Source organism: Cicer arietinum, chromosome 5 (genome assembly GCF_000331145.2).
Source record: "Cicer arietinum cultivar CDC Frontier isolate Library 1 chromosome 5, Cicar.CDCFrontier_v2.0, whole genome shotgun sequence".
Classification (NCBI taxonomy): Eukaryota; Viridiplantae; Streptophyta; class Magnoliopsida; order Fabales; family Fabaceae; genus Cicer; species Cicer arietinum.
The window spans coordinates 44,251,554-44,272,296 of record NC_021164.2 but is presented as its reverse complement, the minus strand read 5'-3'; the positions used below and the strand labels follow the sequence as shown (position 1 = coordinate 44,272,296).

The following is a 20,743-nucleotide window of genomic DNA, read 5'->3' as shown; positions in this document are numbered from 1 at the left end:
ACTGATATGCCTATATGTAGATGATTTACTCCTAACTGGCAGCAATGAAGTAGAGATTCATGAATTCAAAATCAGAATGGAGAAGGAATTTGAGATGACTGATCTAGGCATGCTATCATATTTCCTTGGTATTGAGTTTGTAATCAAAGAAAATGGAACTTTTATGCATCAAAAGAAGTATGCTAATGATGTACTAAGGAGATTCAAGATACAAGACTGCAATGGGGTTGATACTCCATCAGAAGCAGACCTGGTCTATCAAAAAAAGGCAATGATGAGCTGGTTGACTCTACAACGTTCAAGAAATTGGTAGGATCATTGAGATATTTGTGCAACACACAACCAGACATAGCTCGCAGTGTTGGGTTGGTTAGTAGGTACATGGAAAAGCCTAGAACATCTCACTATTTGGCAGCTCAATTTTTTTTGAGGTACATCAAGGAAACAAGTGAGCTGGGACTACACTATGCTAAGAAACAGGCTGGAATTGAAGCTGATTTGATTGGATTCACTGATGCAGATTGGCGCGGAGATAAAATGATAGAAATAGCACATCTGGCTATGTTTTCATGATAAATGAATCACCAATCTCATGGTGTTCAAGGAAGCAAAACATAGTTGCATTGTCTACTTGTGAAGCTGAATATGTGGCTGCATCCATGGGAGCATGCTAAGCTGTGTGGCTGACAGAATTAATGGCAGAACTGGGACTGAGAAGTAATAATGCAGTGAAGATGAAGATAGACAATAAATCAGCTATAGACCTAGCAAGACATCCAAGTGTCCATGGAAGGAGCAATCACATAGAAACAAGATTTTATTTCCTAAGGGATCAAGTAATGAAGGGCATAATAAAGCTGAAACACTGCAATACAAATGATCAAAAGACAGACATTTTAACAAAAAACTTGAAGAGGGTGAAGTTCCAAGAGATGAGGATCAAACTTGGATTAACATCAAATTGAATCACTTTGAATCAGGGAACATGTTAAATGTAATTCAAATTGATTTGTAATTAATTAGTTAGAATATAGTTAGAAGTTAGTTAGAATTTGGTTAGAAGTTGGTTAAGTTTGTTGTAACTGAATAAGCTAAAACTGGTTCTATAAAAGCCTTCAAAACCAAGAAGAATCTGAGATGCTTAACCAGATCATTCTCCAGACTGTTTAGATTGATAATCAATCTCCATTTTCTGAACTTTCTGTTTTCTTCTCAATTTCAATTCCTCTCAAATATACAACTAGCTCCAACAATTACAAAAGTTCTGCTTGTAACATATTTTTGAAACACTTTAATAAAGAGAATTTATTATTCTCTTTATTTGTATCCAATAATCATATATCGATGAAGACATATCAAAGTTAAAGTTTAGCGTACTTATATACTTTAGATTTTCTTTATAAAGTTATCGTTAAATATCTTTACCATCATTCAAGTGTTGGAACATCCTCAACTTCAAGTTCTATGGCAAGATAAAACTGTTTAAGTTGGAAAAGTGTGAAGTATATAAATTGATCATGGTAAATGTATTAAAAAAGGAATACATGGAACTGTGAATTTTTTAAAATTTTAATACTTCAGTTTAAAGTGAAATACGCCTTAATAATTCATAATTTGTTATAAAGGTAAGTAAAATTTAATTAAAAAATAGTTTTAATTAGAATTTTACTCATATTCTTCTAAACAATTTTTCATTAATTTAAGTTAATTAATTATTTGAGTCCGACGAAAATATAAATTTGAATTCACAATAAAAACAATTTTTTCAAGAAGAGCAGAAGTAACTCATTACTTTCAAGTTGTTTTCCCGGACATCATCATTATGCATACCAACCAAATCATTCGGAACACCTTACTTTTATTTAAATTAAACAAAGCAAAGTCAAATAGCTAACTAACAAGAAAAATCAATTTACTTATAGAATTTAATTGCATATACCATAAAAAATGCTATTATGTTGTTTCCAGCTAAAGGTATAATCAAAACGCGTGTATGTCTAGATTCGCACGAAATTGAAAAATTAACAATTTTATTGAAACTCAAGTGCAGATGATTTTAGAATTTGGATTCCTTGCATTATCTATCTAAATCACACATTTAGAACAAATTTATACTATAAATATCAATTCCAATAGTAGTGAAAATAGACTTCGAATTTTTATATTAGGGCACTTAAAAAACATGAATGTGAAAAAAGTTTCAAGTGGAGAAAAATTTGAGAAAGTCACTACTAGTCCAATCATGAATATAACAACCAAAAAGAAGTTGAGTGAGCAGTCAAGAAAAAACATGAGAAGAAATTTGGGACCCTCCAAAGAGTTTTGAGTTTAAAGCATAAACATTATTATAAAGAAAGACATGAAAAGAAAAATACAATTGAAAATGTTAACACTAAACTAGCTGAATGGAATGGGCCACTACTGTGGCGCCATTCTCTTTTCCTTCTCTCTTTTTCCTTTCAAAAAAGCAAAGCTACCATCTCTCTCTCTCTCTACCTTGTTGGTGGATAACAACCACATTTGAGCAACCTCTTTACATCTCATCAAACACTCTCAATCTTATTATTTGTTTGCTCTCTCATCATCTGTAAGTTTTTTTCTTCTCTTTTTTTTAATTAAAAACACATTAGATTTTATCTGATAATTCAACTCTAAAATAGTGTGAAATGCATGAGAATTAGGGTTTAGTTTCATTGTTAATAGCTTTCAAATTTCGCTTTGATTTCAATAAAGCTTGATGTGCAGAATGTACTAATGATTTCTTAATTTATTAGTTTCTTATTTCAGCAATTTTTTTTTTTGGTTAGTTTCTTAATTTGGGAGGGAATTAGGGTTATTATTTTCTTCTGTTTATGCATATAGCTTTGAGTGAGTGTTTCTTTTTTCATTTTATACTATTATTGTCAAAGTGTTCAATTTTTTTGTGATTTGCAGAGGAATAGTTGGCGGGAATGACGAGGGTAACTCGCAATTTTGGTGATACTATGTACAGAGAGGCGGTGCCGGTGGTATCAGCCGATGTAATATTTGCTTCTCTTAGATTTCCTACTTACAAAATTGGATCTAACAATCAGATCATGGAGACAAAGGATGATCTAAAAGTGCTACCGATGAAGGAGATTGTTGCACGCGAGACTGCACAGCTGTTGGAACAGCAGAATCGTCTCTCAGTTCGCGATCTTGCCAGTAAATTTGAGAAGGGTTTAGCTGCTGCTGCTAAGTTGTCTGAAGAGGTCACCCTTTTTTTTTTCTATTTGAAATTTGACATACTGGCATACCTCAACTTTTTTAGGGTATTTCAACTTGAGATTTATATTATGTAATTTGGTTTTTAATTTTGCAAATTGAAATAATCGATGATCATAATAATCTCCGAGGAAATTCATGTCCTTATGTTAACTAAAAGCTAGTTGTTTGCTTGTGGCATTCAGGCTAGACTTAGAGAAGCAGCTTCACTAGAGAAACATGTTCTATTAAAGAAGCTTCGAGATGCACTGGAATCCTTAAAAGGGCGAGTGGCAGGAAGAAACAAGGATGACGTTCACCAAGCTATTTCTATGGTTAGTTCTATTTTCTAAGTAAAGACGCATGCTTGTTTAGTAGTCTTTCCTAGGGTTCCTTGTTTCTATGGGATAGTTTTCTTGAAATTTATATCATCTTTAAGTTTTCTCATTAATTATATTTTATATAATACTAATAATAGATTTATTGCTCCATCGCTCTAGTGCAAAAATTACAATTTCCTATACAATAATTTTTCCACCAGTTTATTTGTGCTTATGCCATCTTATGCAGTAATCAACTGTAACATATGCAGTAGTGTGCATCCTGCAGGTTGAAGCTCTTGCAGTTCAGCTAACTCATAGGGAAGGGGAGCTAATACAAGAGAAGTCTGAGGTGAAAAAGCTAACAAATTTTCTTAAGCAGGTGATGTTAACTTCTTTGGTCTTTATTTTTTATGATAGAAGCACAAATTTGATTGCAGTAAATGAAAGCGGAACAAGATCAACAATGACATTAATGTAAAGATCACCCCAATCCGTCTCCATGTTTTCGAAGGAATTTCTTAAAGCGAATTGTGTAGTAAGCATCCCATAAAAAATTGAAGCACCAAGATTTCGTTAAAACCTGCCAGCATTCAGCTTCAACCAATGGCATCATAGGACATAATAAATTTCACTTTGTCTTAAATTGAATAGCACATTATTCTGAGTTAAAGAAAGAGTTAAATCATCTGGGAGTATTTGCAATCCCAATGATCAATGATAGCAAATTTTAAGCTATTACATATAGCAGTACATACACAATGAACAAAATGCTGCTTATTGCAACTTAATCTTTGTACTCTATTGACCTATTGGGTTGTCAAATTTGTTTAGGAACGAAACACTAGTGGAAAATTGACGCAATGGTTGGAGTTGCTGTCAAGTGACTATGATAGGATCTGTAGTGCATAAATAGATGTAATGCTGTGTCAGGGTATTTCTTGACAATGGGTATTTCTTGAACCCTTAACATGGTGGGAGCTTGATAGCACGAGATTTCCCTTTACTTGTATATACATACATATGTGTTAGGGGTCCTAGAGAGCCTTAAAGCAGGAGGATCTGTGCCAGTATGCCAAGACCAAACCGCAAAGAGTGAACATGACATCACATCTTCGCCCAAAAGTTCTCAAGTCATTATGTTCTCTTGTATTATCTTCATTTAGCCTATTCTTTAGCCATTGTCAGACTTATTACTACTCACTTGGATTCCCAATAATTTCTCCTTCAAGTGGGAGTCTACAATGGTATATATATGCTGAAGTAAAAACCTCTTTGAATACTGCGCTCTAACATAATTAGTATCCAAACCACTGCCTCTCATTTTTTGATGCATTTTTACATCCTCATGGTTGCTAGGAAGACTTTATTAGTGTACTTATTATTCTTTAGTGTGAAATTGAGGCAAGTATAGAAGGGAAGAGAAAAAGGAAGAGAAAAATTTATGGTTGCTAAAAAGACTTTAGTAGTGTACTTATTATTCTTATGGTTTCTTAAATATTTTAATTCCTATTTGTGAAATTGATTCTTTTTCGGTTCAAAACTTCTATACTCGACTTTTCAAAGAAATTTCCTTTTGCAATGCTGAGTATCTAAATTTATTTGTAGGCTTCTGAAGATGCTAAGAAACTTGTAGAAGTGGAAAGAGCTTTTGCTCGTTTTGAAATAGATAATGCCCGGGCAGCAGTTCAGAGAGTGGAGGAGGCGCTTCAAGAGCATGAGAAGATGTCTCAAGCTTCAGGGAAACAGGTTCATCGAATTTCCTTGTCATTTATGTTGCTCAATTTTTAAAATTGAAGGATTTGGATCTTTCTCCTGGCATAATGACAAGTGTTTGTGAATTTTATTCACTTGTTTCTTTTGGTTTGAACTTTGAATGATGTGGTTGATAGAACATGCAAATTAAGAGGAATGAGGGCCCAAAGAGTGGGCCCCACTCACCTAAGTCACACACCTTATACATATTTAATTTCTAGAATGATGGATGGAGGGAATAAAAGCTAGTTAATAATGTCTCTTATTCTACTGAAATTCCATTAAAGGAATGAGGGAAGGGGAAGTGGGAAAGGCATTCAGTTTCAAGAAGGATGAATGAAAGGAATAAAAACTAGTTAATAATGTCACTTATTTTATGTTATAAGAATGAGGGAATAGGAAAAGGGAAAGGTATTCAGAAAATATTCCAAGAAATAATTGGGGGAATTCTTTCTCTGGTTAGGATAAATTTTTCTATGGTTTAAGAATTCTTAGAACTTTGGTTTAGTTTTTCTTTCTGCATCCTTTCGTGATCTCGTCATTGTAAGAGACACTACTCTGAATTGTAAGAAATAATATACCTTTTTCTTCCATTAAAATTCTGAGTTCTATGAGTGGTCATGCCAGGTTTTTGGTGGTTCTCTCAGTGTGAAATATTTCCTTTTAGAGGCATTATCTTGCCTATAATATTTATCTACCTTACATCACACAGCAAAAAAAATATCTGTAGAAAGGGCCTGAATGATTAGGAGAGTGTAATCGTTATCTATTGATATTTCCATGATGTATCAGTTGGTTTTTTAATGTTGTATATCAACTGAGAAATTTACATTCCATAAAATTTAGTTGTGGGAACTGTAGGACCTGGAACAATTAATGAAGGAGGTTCAAGAGGCTCGAAGAATCAAAATGCTGCATCAGCCAAGCAAGGTATCTCTCATCATTGATCAATTATTATTATTTGAAACACCCTCTTTTTAAAGTTTTCATCAATACTTATTGTCATACATTGGATGTTCTCTTCATTACTTAGTGCACAATATTTAGGTGTAAATAAGTTCAAGTTGGTTGCGAAATCCTTGGGAAAAATAATGTGTACTTAGTGGGTCTAATGATGTATTACTGCTGAAATCTTCCAAAACTTAATAAAGAATTTGAATCAGTACAAGATATTGCATCTATGGAGTTGTAGAATAGATTTAGAATCAGGGCATTTTTGGGAAAAATGTTATTGTTATGGCTGCAGTTTTTTGTATTCATGATTGATATTCTTCTCCTTTGTTGAAACACCTTTTTTTCCACTATTTTCTCTGACTCATATCATATTTTCATGATATTATTATTGACATTTTTTATTGTTATTTTGAGGAAATTCAATAATGTGATATCTGATTGACTTTTAGGTTATGGATATGGAACACGAGCTTCGAGCATTAAGGGCTCAACTTGCAGAAAAGTCTAGACACTATCTTAGACTCCAAAAGGAGGTATGCCTATCATGTTATGCAATTTTGAAGAGGTTGTGATTTTAGTTATGAAATACTTACAACTTTAATGTGCAAAATCTTGTCATATCTATCATATTTTTAAAACTAGAAATCCAATTTCAAATTCCTTTTAATGGTTTCAAAACTGATCTTATAGTGTTTTGAAAATTGGTTAAAAATCACTTCAGTTCCTCTTTTACCTAACACGTTTTGCTTTCAAATATGCATTTGAAAACCAAAAGCTAAAAACTGACAACCACCCCAAACAAGGCCTACATTTATGTGGTTTTATACTTTGCTGTTATGTTGGGTGGTTTGAGAAACTGTTTTTGTGATACTGTACTCAAACTCACTGTCTACACACATGTTTCTTGAAAACCTAACCAGTACTACTTTATTGACAATAATGAATGAAATGAAAAAACTTTCAAATCTTCCATATTCTTTCCTCAAGGCTGTAATATGAGATTTGGACTCGGGAGTCGGGAGGATCTGTTAGGATATACAAATAGGGATAATTAGGAGTTTGTTAGTAGTTGTGTTCCTAGGTTGTTAGTAGTTGGTGTTTCTGTTATTAGTTAGTTATCTAGGACCTAATCCCTATCCTAATGTACCGGAAGTCTTTAAATAATAGTAGAGCGTATCCGCTCTTGTGTATCATTTTCTTGGGAGAGGTTATCTCTTATTATTTCTTTCTAAATATTAGTGTTCTTCCTTTAAATCAAGGAATCCAATTCTTGGGTTCCTAACAATTGGGCCGACCTGCCAGATTCCGAGGAGTGCCACTGTGCATGGAATTGGAGGATTGGTGGGCTAAGAAGGCTGAGCTGCCCAACTTTTCAGGGACTGACCCGAGTGGGGGGATCGCAAAGGCTCAAAGGTTCTTTTTGAAGCATGAAATTCACAGGTTCGATAAAGTGCAGTGGGCGTTCATGAGCTTGGATGCATGGATACTGATTTGGTTTCATTCTTGGGATCAAGAAAACCCAGATCCAACCTGGGAATCTTTTTGCATAGGTCTGATCCGCAGATTTGGCAATCAACAACTAGAAAACAAAGCCAAGAAGGGAGTACAAGAGGCCCTTGAAGAAGCCACATCAGCAAATCAGCTGTGTACTGCAAGGGGGTTGCCGTCGGAAAACCAAGAACCATCAGAATCAATAAAGAGTGGGAAGTTAACAGAGCAAGAATCGATGAAGAAAGATTCAGAAAAGGAAGAAAATCCAGTCTCGCGTTTGTGGTTGAAGAAGGAAACATCACACACCTAAATGACCCGTTTGGTTGGATGAACAATGCTAGGATGTTCTTTTTGATTCAGAAAACTTATGAAGAAGATGAACGTTCTATCAAAGACTTAAATTCTGGAAATTTGGATATGGAGGAAATAATGTTTAGCGACAAAAAAACAACAGTGGCAGAGGAAGAAGGAAGCAGCCACTGCATCCTGCGCAAAGGCACTGGTTCTGTGTCCATTAAGATTCCAGCAAGCCTTGTGCTGTCCCCAGATTGGAAAGTGCAATTAGAAACAACAGAGATCGCAATTATAGGGAAACCAACCACGAAGGAACTACATTTGATGGCTTATTCGCTGATTGTAGCTCCTCCACCACCACCAAAACCACCAGACCTACCGCCACCAAAACCACCAGACCTGAAGGACAGCAGCAACGAGTTGCCACATCTCAAGGTTCATCAATGGCATTGTTGCTTTCTCTTGTCAGCATTGTCTATTTTTCTTTTTGCACAGCTTTCCCCCGTTAAGCCATACTTGATGCAGCAAATGTTCTCTTCGACTCAAACAGTCTCCTTGTTCCTCACACTCGAAATTGTGGCTGATAAGCTTCTCGAACATTTGCCTTCCGTCACCACCTTTGGTCTGTCCAATCCTGCGTTCGAGAAATCCGACACAACCAGATTGGTCCGACCGCCATTAGATAGAGGCCATACTTTGTTGGGCAATTCAGAACTCAGCGGGTTTGCAGCTATGGCAGGAAAGTGAAGAAAAAGGGAATATGAAAGTGCCTAAAGCTGAAGTTGAGTCCTCAGCAATGGGATCCTGGAGGAAATTATTTTTTAAATTTTTAGCCATTGAACAAGAAGACTTTAATATATGTCAACCTTGAGGACAAGGTTGTTTTGAAGAGGGGTGTAATGTTAGGATATACAAATAGGGATTGTTAGTAGTTGTGTTCCTAGGTTGTTAGTAGTGGTATAGGTGTACCTGCTTTGGTGTTTCTGTTATTAGTTAGTTATCTAGAACCTAATCGCTATCCTAATGTACCGAAAATCTTTAAATAGAGGCTTCCACCCCTTTAGAAAGGAGCTTTTTATCAACTTTAGAAATTCAGTGGTGTAAACCATTGTAGGAGCGTATCCGCTCTTGTGTATCATTTTCTTGAGAGAGGTTCTCTCTTATTATTTCTTATCTTTTCTTTCTAAATATTAGTGTTCTTCCTCTAAATCAAGGAATCCAATTCCTGGGTTTCTAACAGGATCTTCAATGAAGGTCTTATAAGCTTGGCCTCTTAAGCCTTTCTTTCATCTGAAGTGAATGATATGTTTCTTTGATTAAATTGAGGAGTAATATATTTGTCCTCCATTGTAAGTTTGTTATGACCCCAAGCCCACAATGTGGAGATTTAGAAGAGGGAAGAATGATGATAAGACTAATAGCCCTAAGCCTACTATTAGAAATGTATATCAGAGGGGAAATAGGAGAGTTTGGTTGAAAACTTCCTAATGTAACACGTGTCTAAAAGTTAGTTGGGCAGTTAGTGAATAAATGAACTATAAGAAGGAATAGTTGTTAGAAATTGAGGAGTTTTGAGTGACAACAGAATTTCTGGTTGTGGAACCAGCAAGGTCGTGGGACCTATTGTAACCATTCTTCTTCTATTCAATTCAATAAAATTCTTTTTGTTCTTCCTAGCAGAATCACTCTGATTCTGATTAGGTTGACTGATTCATTGTTCAATTCCCTTTCTTTGTTAATTCCAGTGGTTGTATCACTGGTATCAGAGCACCGTTTCTGGTGCCTGAGGGAGTGGATCCACCACCAACCAATCGCTGCCGCAATCGTCTATGGTCTCTACCAGAAGAATGGCACGAAACGATGAGAGTTGGACTCAAGAGATGGAGGAGCTGAAGCAAGATCGCGAGAGAATGAGATTGCGATTGGAGCTTAACGAAGCTCGAATGCAAAAAACCGAAGAGCTGTTATCGGCGATAGCCAACAAATTGGGGATAAACGGAAATGGACACTCGCGGGAGGGTGGAAGCGAAAGTGAGAATGAAGGAGAGAGTCATCAGCGGAGTCTGAATCCAAATTGTTGGAGAAGATTGGAAATCCCTATTTTTTTTGGGGACGACGCGTACGGGTGGATCCAGAAATTGGAGCGGTACTTTGCAATTAGAGGCGTGACAGCAGAGGAGAAGATGCAAGCCACGATAATTTCCTTGGAGGGCAAAGCTCTTAGTTGGTATCAATGGTGGGAAGGTTGCAACCCTAATCCAACTTGGGAGAGTTTCAAGATTGCTGTGGTAAGGCGCTTCCAACCCTCTATGATTCAAAATCCCTTCGAATTGTTACTTTCTTTGAAACAAAACAATAGTGTTGAGGAATATGTTGAACTGTTTGAAAAATATGCTGGGGCTTTGAGGGAAGTCAATCAAGATTTTGTTAGAGGAATTTTCCTTAATGGATTAAAAGAAGAGATCAAAGCTGAAGTGAAATTGTATGATTTGGCTACTCTGTCAGAATTAATTCAAAAAGCTATATTAGTGGAACAGAAGAATCTGGTGTTATTAAAGAAGAATAGTGGAACATACTCTAGATCCTATAGCTCATATAAACCAAATTCTTATAGTAAGATGGTGACCCTGGAACCCCAGACTGCAGTAAATAAACAGAGAGAGGGCTCTTCCATGGGCAATGTGAATAATACCATCAGACCAAACTTAGATGCGGAAAGTTCTAGAACAAGAGGAGATTATAAAAAATTGTCCAGTGTTGAGATGAAAGAAAAAAGAGAAAAAGGGTTGTGCTTTAGATGTGATGAACCCTTCAGTAGAGAACATGTGTGCAAAAATAAACAGCTGAGGATGTTGCTTTTAGCTGAAGAGGAAGATGAAGAACCAGAAAATGAAGACTTGAGTCAGGTGGACTCTTCCAACTCATTACAGTTATCCATGTATTCCATGACTGGGTTGACATCTACTAAGTCTTGGAAGGTGAGGGGAAACATAGAAGAGATACCTGTAGTCATTCTCATTGACTGTGGAGCTTCCCACAACTTTATTTCCAAGCAGTTAGTGGAGAGGTTACAACTACAAGTAGCAGAAACTCCAGTGTATATGGTTGAAGTGGGAGATGGACATAAAGTAAAGGGCAAAGGGAAATGTGCGAAGCTAAAATTCTGCATGCAAAAATTAGAGGTAATTCAAGATTTCTATCTTTTCAGTTTGAAAGGAGTAGACTTAGTTCTTGGGCTAGATTGGTTGGCTGGGTTGGGAGAGGTGAAGGCAGATTTTGGTAAGATGGAGTTGACCGTGAAAAAAGGGAATTCAGTGATCACTATCGCAGGGGATCCAGCTTTGACCAAAACTGAACTATCTTATGGTGCCCTTATGCAAGTATTGTTGAAGGAGGGTGAAGGATTATTGTTGCAGTGTGATAATGAACAAGGCAGGCGGCAGCAACAACACCAAACTCCAGAGATGATTGAGGAAATACTACAGCAGTTTCAGGAAGTTTTTCAGAATCCTCAAGGGCTACCTCCCTCTAGAAGGCATGATCACGCCATCCATCTGAAAGAAGGTACTGAAATTCCAAACTTAAGGCCTTACAAATGTCCACACTACCAGAAAACTGAAATAGAGAAGTTAGTATTGGAAATGCTCGACGCTGGAGTGATTAGACCGAGTATAAGTCCCTATTCTAGTCCTATCCTTTTAGTGAAAAAGAAGGATGGAGGTTGGAGATTTTGTGTAGACTATAGGGCTCTTAACAAAATTACCATTCCTAACAAATTCCCCATTCCTATTATTGAAGAGTTATTAGATGAATTAGGGGGGGCACAGATGTTTTCTAAGTTGGATCTCAAATCAGGGTATCACCAAATCAGGATGAAAACAGAGGATGTTGAAAAAACAGCATTTAGGACTCATGAGGGACACTATGAGTTCCTTGTAATGCCCTTTGGATTAACTAATGCTCCATCTACTTTTCAAGCCTTGATGAATGACATCCTAAAACCTTATTTGAGAAAATTCACATTGGTGTTCTTTGATGACATACTAGTCTACAGCACTGATATGAAGGCTCATGCACAACATTTGCAACTAGTTCTGGACATATTGAAACAGAATGATCTAAAAGCCAATCTAAAAAAATGTAGTTTTGGGCAGTCCAGTTTAGAATACTTGGGCCATATCATCTCAGGAGAAGGAGTGGCAGCTGATAATTCCAAGGTTGAAGATATGAAGTCTTGGCCTACACCTACCAACATCAAAAGCCTAAGGGGTTTCTTAGGGCTGACTGGTTACTACAGAAGATTTGTGCAAAACTATGGTAGAAAAGCCAAACCGCTCACTGATTTACTAAAAAAAGATGCATTTGTTTGGTCACCTGAAGCTAGTTATGCTTTTGAGGAATTGAAGACTGCTATGGTGAACTTACCTATGCTGGCTGTACCTGATTTCAATAAGCAATTTATAATTGAAACAGATGCGTCCAGCAAGGGGTTGGGAGCTGTACTAATGCAAGAAGGGCGGCCTCTAGCTTTTTGGAGTAAAGGATTGTCTACTAGATCTCAACAAAAGTCCGTGTATGAAAGAGAATTAAGGGCGCGGGTTCAAGCCATTCAGAAGTGGAGACACTATTTGATGGGAAGACACTTCATTGTAAAGACAGACCAGAAAAGTCTTAAGTTTCTCACTGAGCAGAGATTATTTTCAGATGAACAATTCAAATGGGCAGTCAAGCTTATAGGGTTAGATTTTGAAATTCAGTACAAGCCAGGGGCTGAAAATTCGGCGGCAGATGCTCTTTCAAGAAAGATGATGTATTCAGTGATTTCAGTTTTATCTGTGGATGAAAAAGATACTTGGATTCAGGAATTACAACAAGAATCTAAGTGGATGCAAATGATGCAAGATCTGATCATTAACCCTACGGCACATCAGAACTTTGAGTTGAGAAAAGGAGTGCTTTATTACAAAGGACGACTAGTTCTTTCTAGGCTGTCTAACAGAATCCCTATTATCATTGCTGAATGCCATGAAACACCTATGGGAGGCCACTCTGGATACTTCAGAACTTACAAAAAAGTTGCTACATTTCTGTACTGGGAAGGCATGAGGGCAGATATTAAGAGCTTTGTTGATAAGTGTGAAGTTTGCCACAGAAATAAGTACTCGACACTCACTCCTGCAGGATTATTACAACCGCTCCCTATTCCTCAGCAAGTTTGGATGGATATTTCATTAGACTTTATTGGTGGATTACCTAAAGTTAGAGGAAGGGATACCATTCTAGTAGTGGTAGATAGGCTCACTAAGTATGCCCATTTTTTTGCTTTGGGACATCCTTACTCAGCCAAGGATGTAGCTGCGGTGTTTGTGAGAGAAATAGTGAAGCTGCATGGGTTTCCAACCACCATTGTTTCTGACAGAGACCCTTTGTTCTTGAGCCATTTCTGGAAAGAGTTGTTCAAGCTGGCTGGAACTCAATTAAAAATGAGTACTTCCTATCATCCTCAGTCAGATGGGCAAACTGAGGTAACAAATAGATGTCTAGAAACTTATCTGCGATGCTTTGTAGGTCCTAAGCCTAAGAAGTGGTTAGATGGGTTGCACTGGGCAGAATTTTGGTTTAATTCCAATTACAATAGTTCAGCTGGGATGACTCCTTTTCGTGCCTTATATGGTAGAGACCCTCCTAGTTTACTAAAGGCTGGAGCTATACCTTCTAAAGTAGAAGAAGTCAACAGATTAATGTTTCAGAGGGATGCTATTCTTGAAGAATTGAAGTTGAACTTGACTAAAGCCCAAAACCAAATGAAACAGAATGCAGACAAGCACAGAAGGGTTGTTGAATTTCAGATAGATGATTGGGTCTATCTCAAATTACAGCCCTATAAGTTCAAATCGTTGGCCAATAGACCTTATGCTAAGTTGTCCCCCGCTTCTATGGCCCTTATCAAATTAGTAGCAAGATTGGCCCAGTGGCTTACAAGTTAATCCTCCCTAGTCATGCTAAAATTCACCCGGTCTTTCATGTATCTTTGTTGAAGAAAGCATTGAAGCCACACCAGCAGCCTCAACCACTTCCACCTATGTTAAATGAAGAATTAGAGTTGGAAGTGACCCCAGAAGCCATATTGGATAGCAGAGAGGACAAGCAGGGTTACTTAGAGGTGCTAGTTAAATGGAAAGATCTTCCTCAGCATGAGTGTACCTGGGAATTGGCAGCAAACATTCAAGACAATTTTCCTGATTTCCAACTTGAGGACAAGTTAGTTCTTTGGGGGGGGGGTAGTGATAAGACTAATAGCCCTAAGCCTACTATTAGAAATGTATATCAGAGGGGAAATAGGAGAGTTTGGTTGAAAACTTCCTAATGTAACACGTGTCTAAAAGTTAGTTAGGCAGTTAGTGAATAAATGAACTATAAGAAGGAATAGTTGTTAGAAATTGAGGAGTTTTGGGTGATAACGGAATTTCTGGCTGTGGAACCAGCAAGGTCGTGGGACCTATTGTAACCATTCTTCTTCTATTCAATTCAATAAAATTCTTTTTGTTCTTCCTAGCAGAATCACTCTGATTCTGATTAGGTTGATTGATTCATTGTTCAATTCCCTTTCTTTGTTAATTCCAGTGGTTGTATCAAATGAGAATTCTGATGTGGGAAGGGGTGAGGAGAGAGAGATCTTTTCCCCTACTGTACTCTGTTGTTGTGATTCTGTACTGTGGAAAAGATCACAACTTAGAAGGTTTGTTCAGAGAAATACTTTTCTCTGAAGGAGCAGTGCTCTGTGGCGTAATGGGTAGTTGGGGATCATTTTTATTGTTGAGGCATAGTTAGGGATCTTTTCCCCTACTGCACTCTGTTGTGATTCTGGTACGCAACAAAGTTATCACTGATTTTTTTCCATTTCACTTTTCAGCTGGCAAGGGCAAAGAAAGGAGATGAAAGTGTCCCTCATTTATATGAATTAGAAGGCACTGAAACATTAGGTTCATATTTGCAAATTCAATCTTGCTCCAATAATGCCCCGGAACTCTCAGAATGTTCAATTCAGTGGTATCGAGTATCAACAGAAGGTGCTAAAAAGGAACTTATTTCAGGTATATCTTCCAAAAGACTTATTTGTCAATGGTTTGGCTAGAGATATGATTAGTGATAGAACATCATGACGTCGTTTGATCAATGTAGCCGATTCCACATTAATGGGATTATGCTTGGTTGTTGCAAAATTGAATTTCATGATTGTACAGCCCAAAACTAGATTGCATTTACACCAGAAAAGGAGAAATGAAACTATCTATTTACAAAGTATTATGAGAAAAACCACCCGTTGCTCCACATTAGCAGACTGTCTCCACTGTGCCACTAACTTCAACAAATATGCTGCTCCTCATTACTATCAATACCCTGGAGATACATTGTGCTGGATATTTAGTTATTGAATGTCGCAACAAATTGTTTCGTCTGTTTTTTCCTTGCCTATCATGTTAAATGGCTTTTCTGTTCTCAGGAGCCACCAAATCAGTTTATGCCCCAGAACCTTTGGACGTTGGACGCTTATTGCACGTTGGTATTATTTCAGAAGTCTTGCAAATCACATTGTCAACCACTGGTCCAATTGAACCAGGTTTGACTACAATGCTAAATCATGTACTCTTAGTTAACTAGTCAATAGCAATAGCTAGCTTCTATATATTTGATTCTATTTTAAAATGTAAAATCTCTGTTGTCAATTCAAAGAGATGGACTTGCTTTTGTATCTAATTGAGGTTAACTGAATTTATATTCTTTTTCAGCTGCTGGTTTGGGAAACTATGTAGAGGCACTTGTGCGAAAACATGACACTGAATTCAACGTATGTCATTATGATCCCTTAAACCATTTTTTTTTCTTTCTTTTTTCGCTCGTATAATTATCTAACCGTATGCAAGCATCACTAATTCAATGTATGTTACTATGATCTCTTAAACCACATTTTTTTTCTTTCTTTTTTCCCTTGTATAATTATCTCATTGTATGCAAGCCTCACTATGGACTTATCATTTTTATTTATTGAGTTGTTATATAACCTTTATTATTCCTCACTTGAACCTCCAATCCTATAAACAATTTCAATTAGTGTTTAGTTTTGGTAAATTGTAGTTGCGTGTTACAATTTGTCAATATTAAGTTTGGAAAATCTGATCAGGTTCAGTGACAATAAAAATAGTTGTATTCAATTCTTGGCAGGTGGTTGTAACCCAGACAAACGACTCACATCATCCAACTGAATCCATTCATATACTTCATGTGGGAAAAATGAGAATGAAGCTTTGTAAAGGGAAAACAACAATTGCCAAAGAATATTATTCAAGTTCAATGCAGGTATTTCAAATTGCAGAGCCGTTAACTATGGATAATTCTTGGCGACAACTCAAAAATAGTTTTTCATGTTCTATCATTCTTTACATTGTGTAGTCTTCAATAAATAAGTAAAGCAGCCGTATATTTACCATACCATAAATACTCTTTTAAATCTTTTTCTCGTACGCCCCTTTTGTAGTGGTTTATCATTTTATTTTGTTTTAAAAAAATTGGGAAAGGTGGAATTTATTATTAATTAAAGTGGCACTAATAACCATTTTACAACTATCTCTGAGGGAATTTGAATTGTCCCTTAAGGTTATGAAGAAAGTATGGAATAATACTTATATTTTATTACACAGCCTTAGACTATTTATACCGGAAAAGAAATTATAATGGAAATAGTGACTAATAATGACAGTATTATTACAAATAAAAATCAAGAGAATAATATAAAATCATAGAGAATCAAATATGATTTCTCTTGAGTCTTCAACAGGTTACAAGGTATAAACTCTAATTGGGGAAAGGATATATCTTAAAGAATAAAACTAACTTCTGAATGTGAAATAACTGCAGTTTTATGTTCAAGGTTTTGATATTTATCTTTCCTTCTCTTGTTTGTTGTTATACACTTAGTTGTGGTATTTTTTTCTTGTTTTCTTCAGCTTTGTGGAGTTCGAGGGGGTGGGAATGCTGCGGCACAGGCACTATTTTGGCAACCAAAACAAGGACTCTCATTTGTATTAGCTTTTGAATCAGAGAGAGAAAGGAATGCAGCTATCATGCTTGCAAGGAGGTTTGCATTTGATTGTAATGTATGTCTTTCTGAACTATTTACAATGTTGAAAACTAATATATCATATCTTTTAGGAATTTTGCATTCATGTCTCTCTTGCATCCTTTTTTCACCTATTTGTCTCCCCATTGCTGAATTTCCAATGCTACAAATGCAGATTGTTCTAGCTGGTCCAGATCACAGAGCTCCTTCAGAAACATGATGTGACTTCCTTTAATACTATGTTCTCAACTGTAATTATTTGAGTTTCCCTCTCTTGTATTACAATTTTTGTAGCACCAACATTTCTGATCCAAGGCGTGTTCCAATGTTCGACACATGTCGGTGTTTGACACCGACACCTTGATTAGATTCAATTAATTCGTTTTTTCAAATTATAACTAGTGTCAACGTGTCAGTGTCATGTCTGATTTTTGTGTCAATATTTGTATTTCATAGATTACACGTGTGTAACAGTGAAAAATATATCTTTTTTTTGTGCTAAGGATTCATACCTGGCGGTCTGAGTTCTTTTACTCAATTTTCTTTCACCAACACCGGGGCATTTTTTTGTTTGCCTTTGTGAGTGATTGTTGGTGATAGGTTTAGAGTTTACAATTATGGAATTGGTGGATGCCATGTCCAGTGTTTGTGGTGCTAATTAATTGTTTTGATTCATCCATTTACTGTCAGTTGTATTTTTGCTATGGATTAACTTGTCTTGTGGGTTTGTTAAGTTTCCTCATTATGCAATGTTCTAAAGCCATGTATATGCTTCAAGGATTGGAATACGCTTAACCCATAAGTGGGAATAAAAAGTGCTCCTAAAATTAAACCATGTCATATAAAAAAGAGTTGACACGTTCAAATTTAATAGATGAATCAACTTGCTCATCAAAGTTGGGGAACTGGATATGAATCCTGTCTTCCCAATATTAATATTAAATAGAAAAAAAGGGGTAAAAAGTACTCAATTGGTCCATTATTTTCACACCTAATTTTAAATAACTACCCCTTTATATTATTAAAGTGGACAATCTATCAAAGTGATATCTCATAGAATTTGTCTTTAATGTAGTGAATAGAAGATATTTAATTTCTAATACTAAACTCACGCTCTTACAACAATTTGTAGTCATAATGAATAGAACAAGCACCATTTGGTCAAAAGTAGGGATGGCGCCGAAAAATTCAAATCCATGAAGATAAACTTTGCCATGGGTAAAGAGGTAGGCAATTTAATTGATACTTGTAGATAAAATAAATAGATATTTTTATTATTTGTGAGTAGATGAAGATAAATACATATATAAATGTACCTGAATGCAAATATCAATATTCATTAATAAGTTAGTAAAATTATCTAAATGAGAATGAAATGTACTTAAAGGTTGACAACTTCATGATTTTATAAATGAATGTGATGTACTAACAAAAAAATTCATTTTTTTAACAGACAAGGTACCCATAACATCCATAATTACCAACCTTTCAAACAAAAGTCTTGTTCTCAATACTTTAGAAATGTTAAATCATTTAGGAATGATAAGCTCACTTTTTTGGGCGTATCTTCCTAGAGTAAATAAAGTTCAAAATTTTCATGTTTCTACAAGAGTTTTTTTGGCAAACACCAAGAAATGGTGTTCTTATCTTAGATTTTCCCATTTTTCCTTCAATTTTTTATTTATTTATCAATAAGCTCAATATGAAATCATACACAACTAAACTATAATTAATTCAATGAATCATAAACAAAACATAACTAGAATATCATAAGTTGTAGACTCTTGGCTATCATTTTATCAAGAGAATCAAACCACACATTTTTTAGCTTCAATATCCTTTGCCTTTAAAGCTTCATCATTTACAATAAAAATGAAAACTTTGGTGTCTTGGAGTGTTGATAAACTTATTTTTATATGATTTTAAGAGGATATTTATACTCTATTTTATCTTATTTTATAGTTTTGATTTCAACTTATTCTTATTTATTTATTTATATACCGTATTTGTAGAATTGATCATGAGATGGTAAAATAATTTAAATTGGTCAAATCTACAAAAATTTTAGTGCAAAAATATCAAGTTTATTACTTCACCTTATGAGTGCAAGAAGGAGATTTGTTGCACACTTCTAGAAGATTGGATTTTATTATAAGAAAATGTTGTCAAAGAAAAGGAAATTTTATTGAATTAAATTAGGATATTCTTGCTAACATAAAAATGAGTCATATTTATCATTAAAAAAGAAAAAACATAATTGCAGACATAAATATTAGAGAGAGAAAAAAGACAAATGCTTTGGAAACTTGGGAGTGTTAACAATGACATACATGGAAAAGAGGAAGAAAAGAGACAACCACTCTAGAGTTTCATAACATAGAATGAACCAAACTTGACTTAATAACGTTACAATGAGTATATATACAAGAGAATAGAAATGTCTAAAATACCCTTACAACTAATATATAATAACATTATCTAACATCTCCCCTCAAACTCACGATGCATTAACATGGAGCATCGAGAGTTTGTCAACTAAAAAATGAAAATATTTAATGGAATGCCTCTTTGTGAACAAATTGTGAGACCCATAATTTTAAAGTGCCCTTTATGTATTTTTGGTGTATTTTGGATTTTGGCTCGGAGACTTTTTAGCCAAAGTTAATGATATTTTGGAGTTTTTATAATCAAAAAGATATTTTGATGCCGATTAGAATTTCTCGTCGATAAATAAATTGAATTAAGTGCGGTGAATCCTTTACGGAGAATTTAATACGTTACGGGTGAAATGGTAATTTAACAAATATCTAGATATTTTGAGATATTTGTTAAGTTATATTTATTATATAGATATGTTTGTTTGGAGGGAAACAGAAAGGAAAACTAGAAGGAAGGAAAAGGAAAAGAAAAGAATATAAAAAGGAAAGAAGGAAAAAGGAAGAAAGGAAAAAACAAAGGAAAGAAAAAGAAAGGAAGGAAAATCCGATTTTCCATCTTCTTCCTCTGCTACCCGCGACCCATTTTTCCCTCCTTCTCCCATTTTCATTTTCGTTGCTTTCTTTTCTTCAAGACTAGTAACCCAAGGTTGGGTGAGTGTTAGAACAAGGATTTCTCGACTCCACTCTTCCTCTTTGATTCGAAAACGAAGAAAAACGGTATTAGAGATTCAAACACAAACCCCTCCGTTTCTTCTAGATCTAAGCTTCATTTCGCGAAGAGTTAGAAGGGAAAGTTGCTCACTACCACGCTACGGTATGGAGTCTGTGTATGCTCATGCATTTCATTTTGGTAAATTGTGTTGACCCGTCATAGGTGACACCTTGGTAAACTGTACTGACTCGTGATAGGTGGTACGTTTACGATTTACGTTTTTAGTAAATTGTGCTGACCCGTGATAGGTGGCACCCCGGTAAACAGTATTGGTTTGTGATAGGCGGTACGTTTACGATTTACGCTTTTTCTTTTAGTAAATCGTGTTGACCCGTGATAGGTGACACCTCGGTAAACTGTACTGATCCGTGATAGGTGGTACGTTTATGATTTACGCATTTTAGTAAATCGTGCTGACCCGTGATAGGTGGCACCT

General features: G+C 35.7%; 1 protein-coding gene across 2 annotated transcripts; it reads left to right on the top strand.

Moving 5' to 3' along the window:
• The first annotated feature begins 2,420 nt into the window (after positions 1–2,420).
• On the top strand, positions 2,421–17,666 carry LOC101498697 (stomatal closure-related actin-binding protein 1-like). Of its 2 annotated transcripts, none has more exons than XM_004513160.4 (13): positions 2,421–2,587; positions 2,935–3,233; positions 3,432–3,560; positions 3,835–3,927; positions 5,154–5,294; positions 6,162–6,230; positions 6,704–6,787; positions 14,953–15,133; positions 15,544–15,660; positions 15,830–15,888; positions 16,263–16,397; positions 17,045–17,194; positions 17,333–17,666. In XM_004513160.4, the coding sequence occupies exons 2-13, from the start codon at positions 2,952–2,954 to the stop codon at positions 17,375–17,377; spliced, it is 1,485 nt and encodes a 494-aa protein (XP_004513217.1). In that variant the 5' UTR covers positions 2,421–2,587; positions 2,935–2,951; the 3' UTR covers positions 17,378–17,666. The 2 variants fall into 2 exon arrangements, with proteins under 2 accessions (XP_004513217.1, XP_027193521.1); XM_027337720.2 differs by lacking the exon at positions 2,421–2,587 and adding an exon at positions 2,623–2,748.
• Positions 17,667–20,743: the final 3,077 nt, after the last annotated feature.

Coding starts and splice junctions, on each gene's coding strand:
- LOC101498697 (XM_004513160.4), top strand. CDS start 2,952: ATGACGAGGGTAACTCGCAATTTTGGTGATACTATGTACAGAGAGGCG. Junction 5,295..6,161: donor CTCAAGCTTCAGGGAAACAG/GTTCATCGAATT, acceptor TGGGAACTGTAG/GACCTGGAACAATTAATGAA. Junction 6,788..14,952: donor ATCTTAGACTCCAAAAGGAG/GTATGCCTATCA, acceptor TTCACTTTTCAG/CTGGCAAGGGCAAAGAAAGG.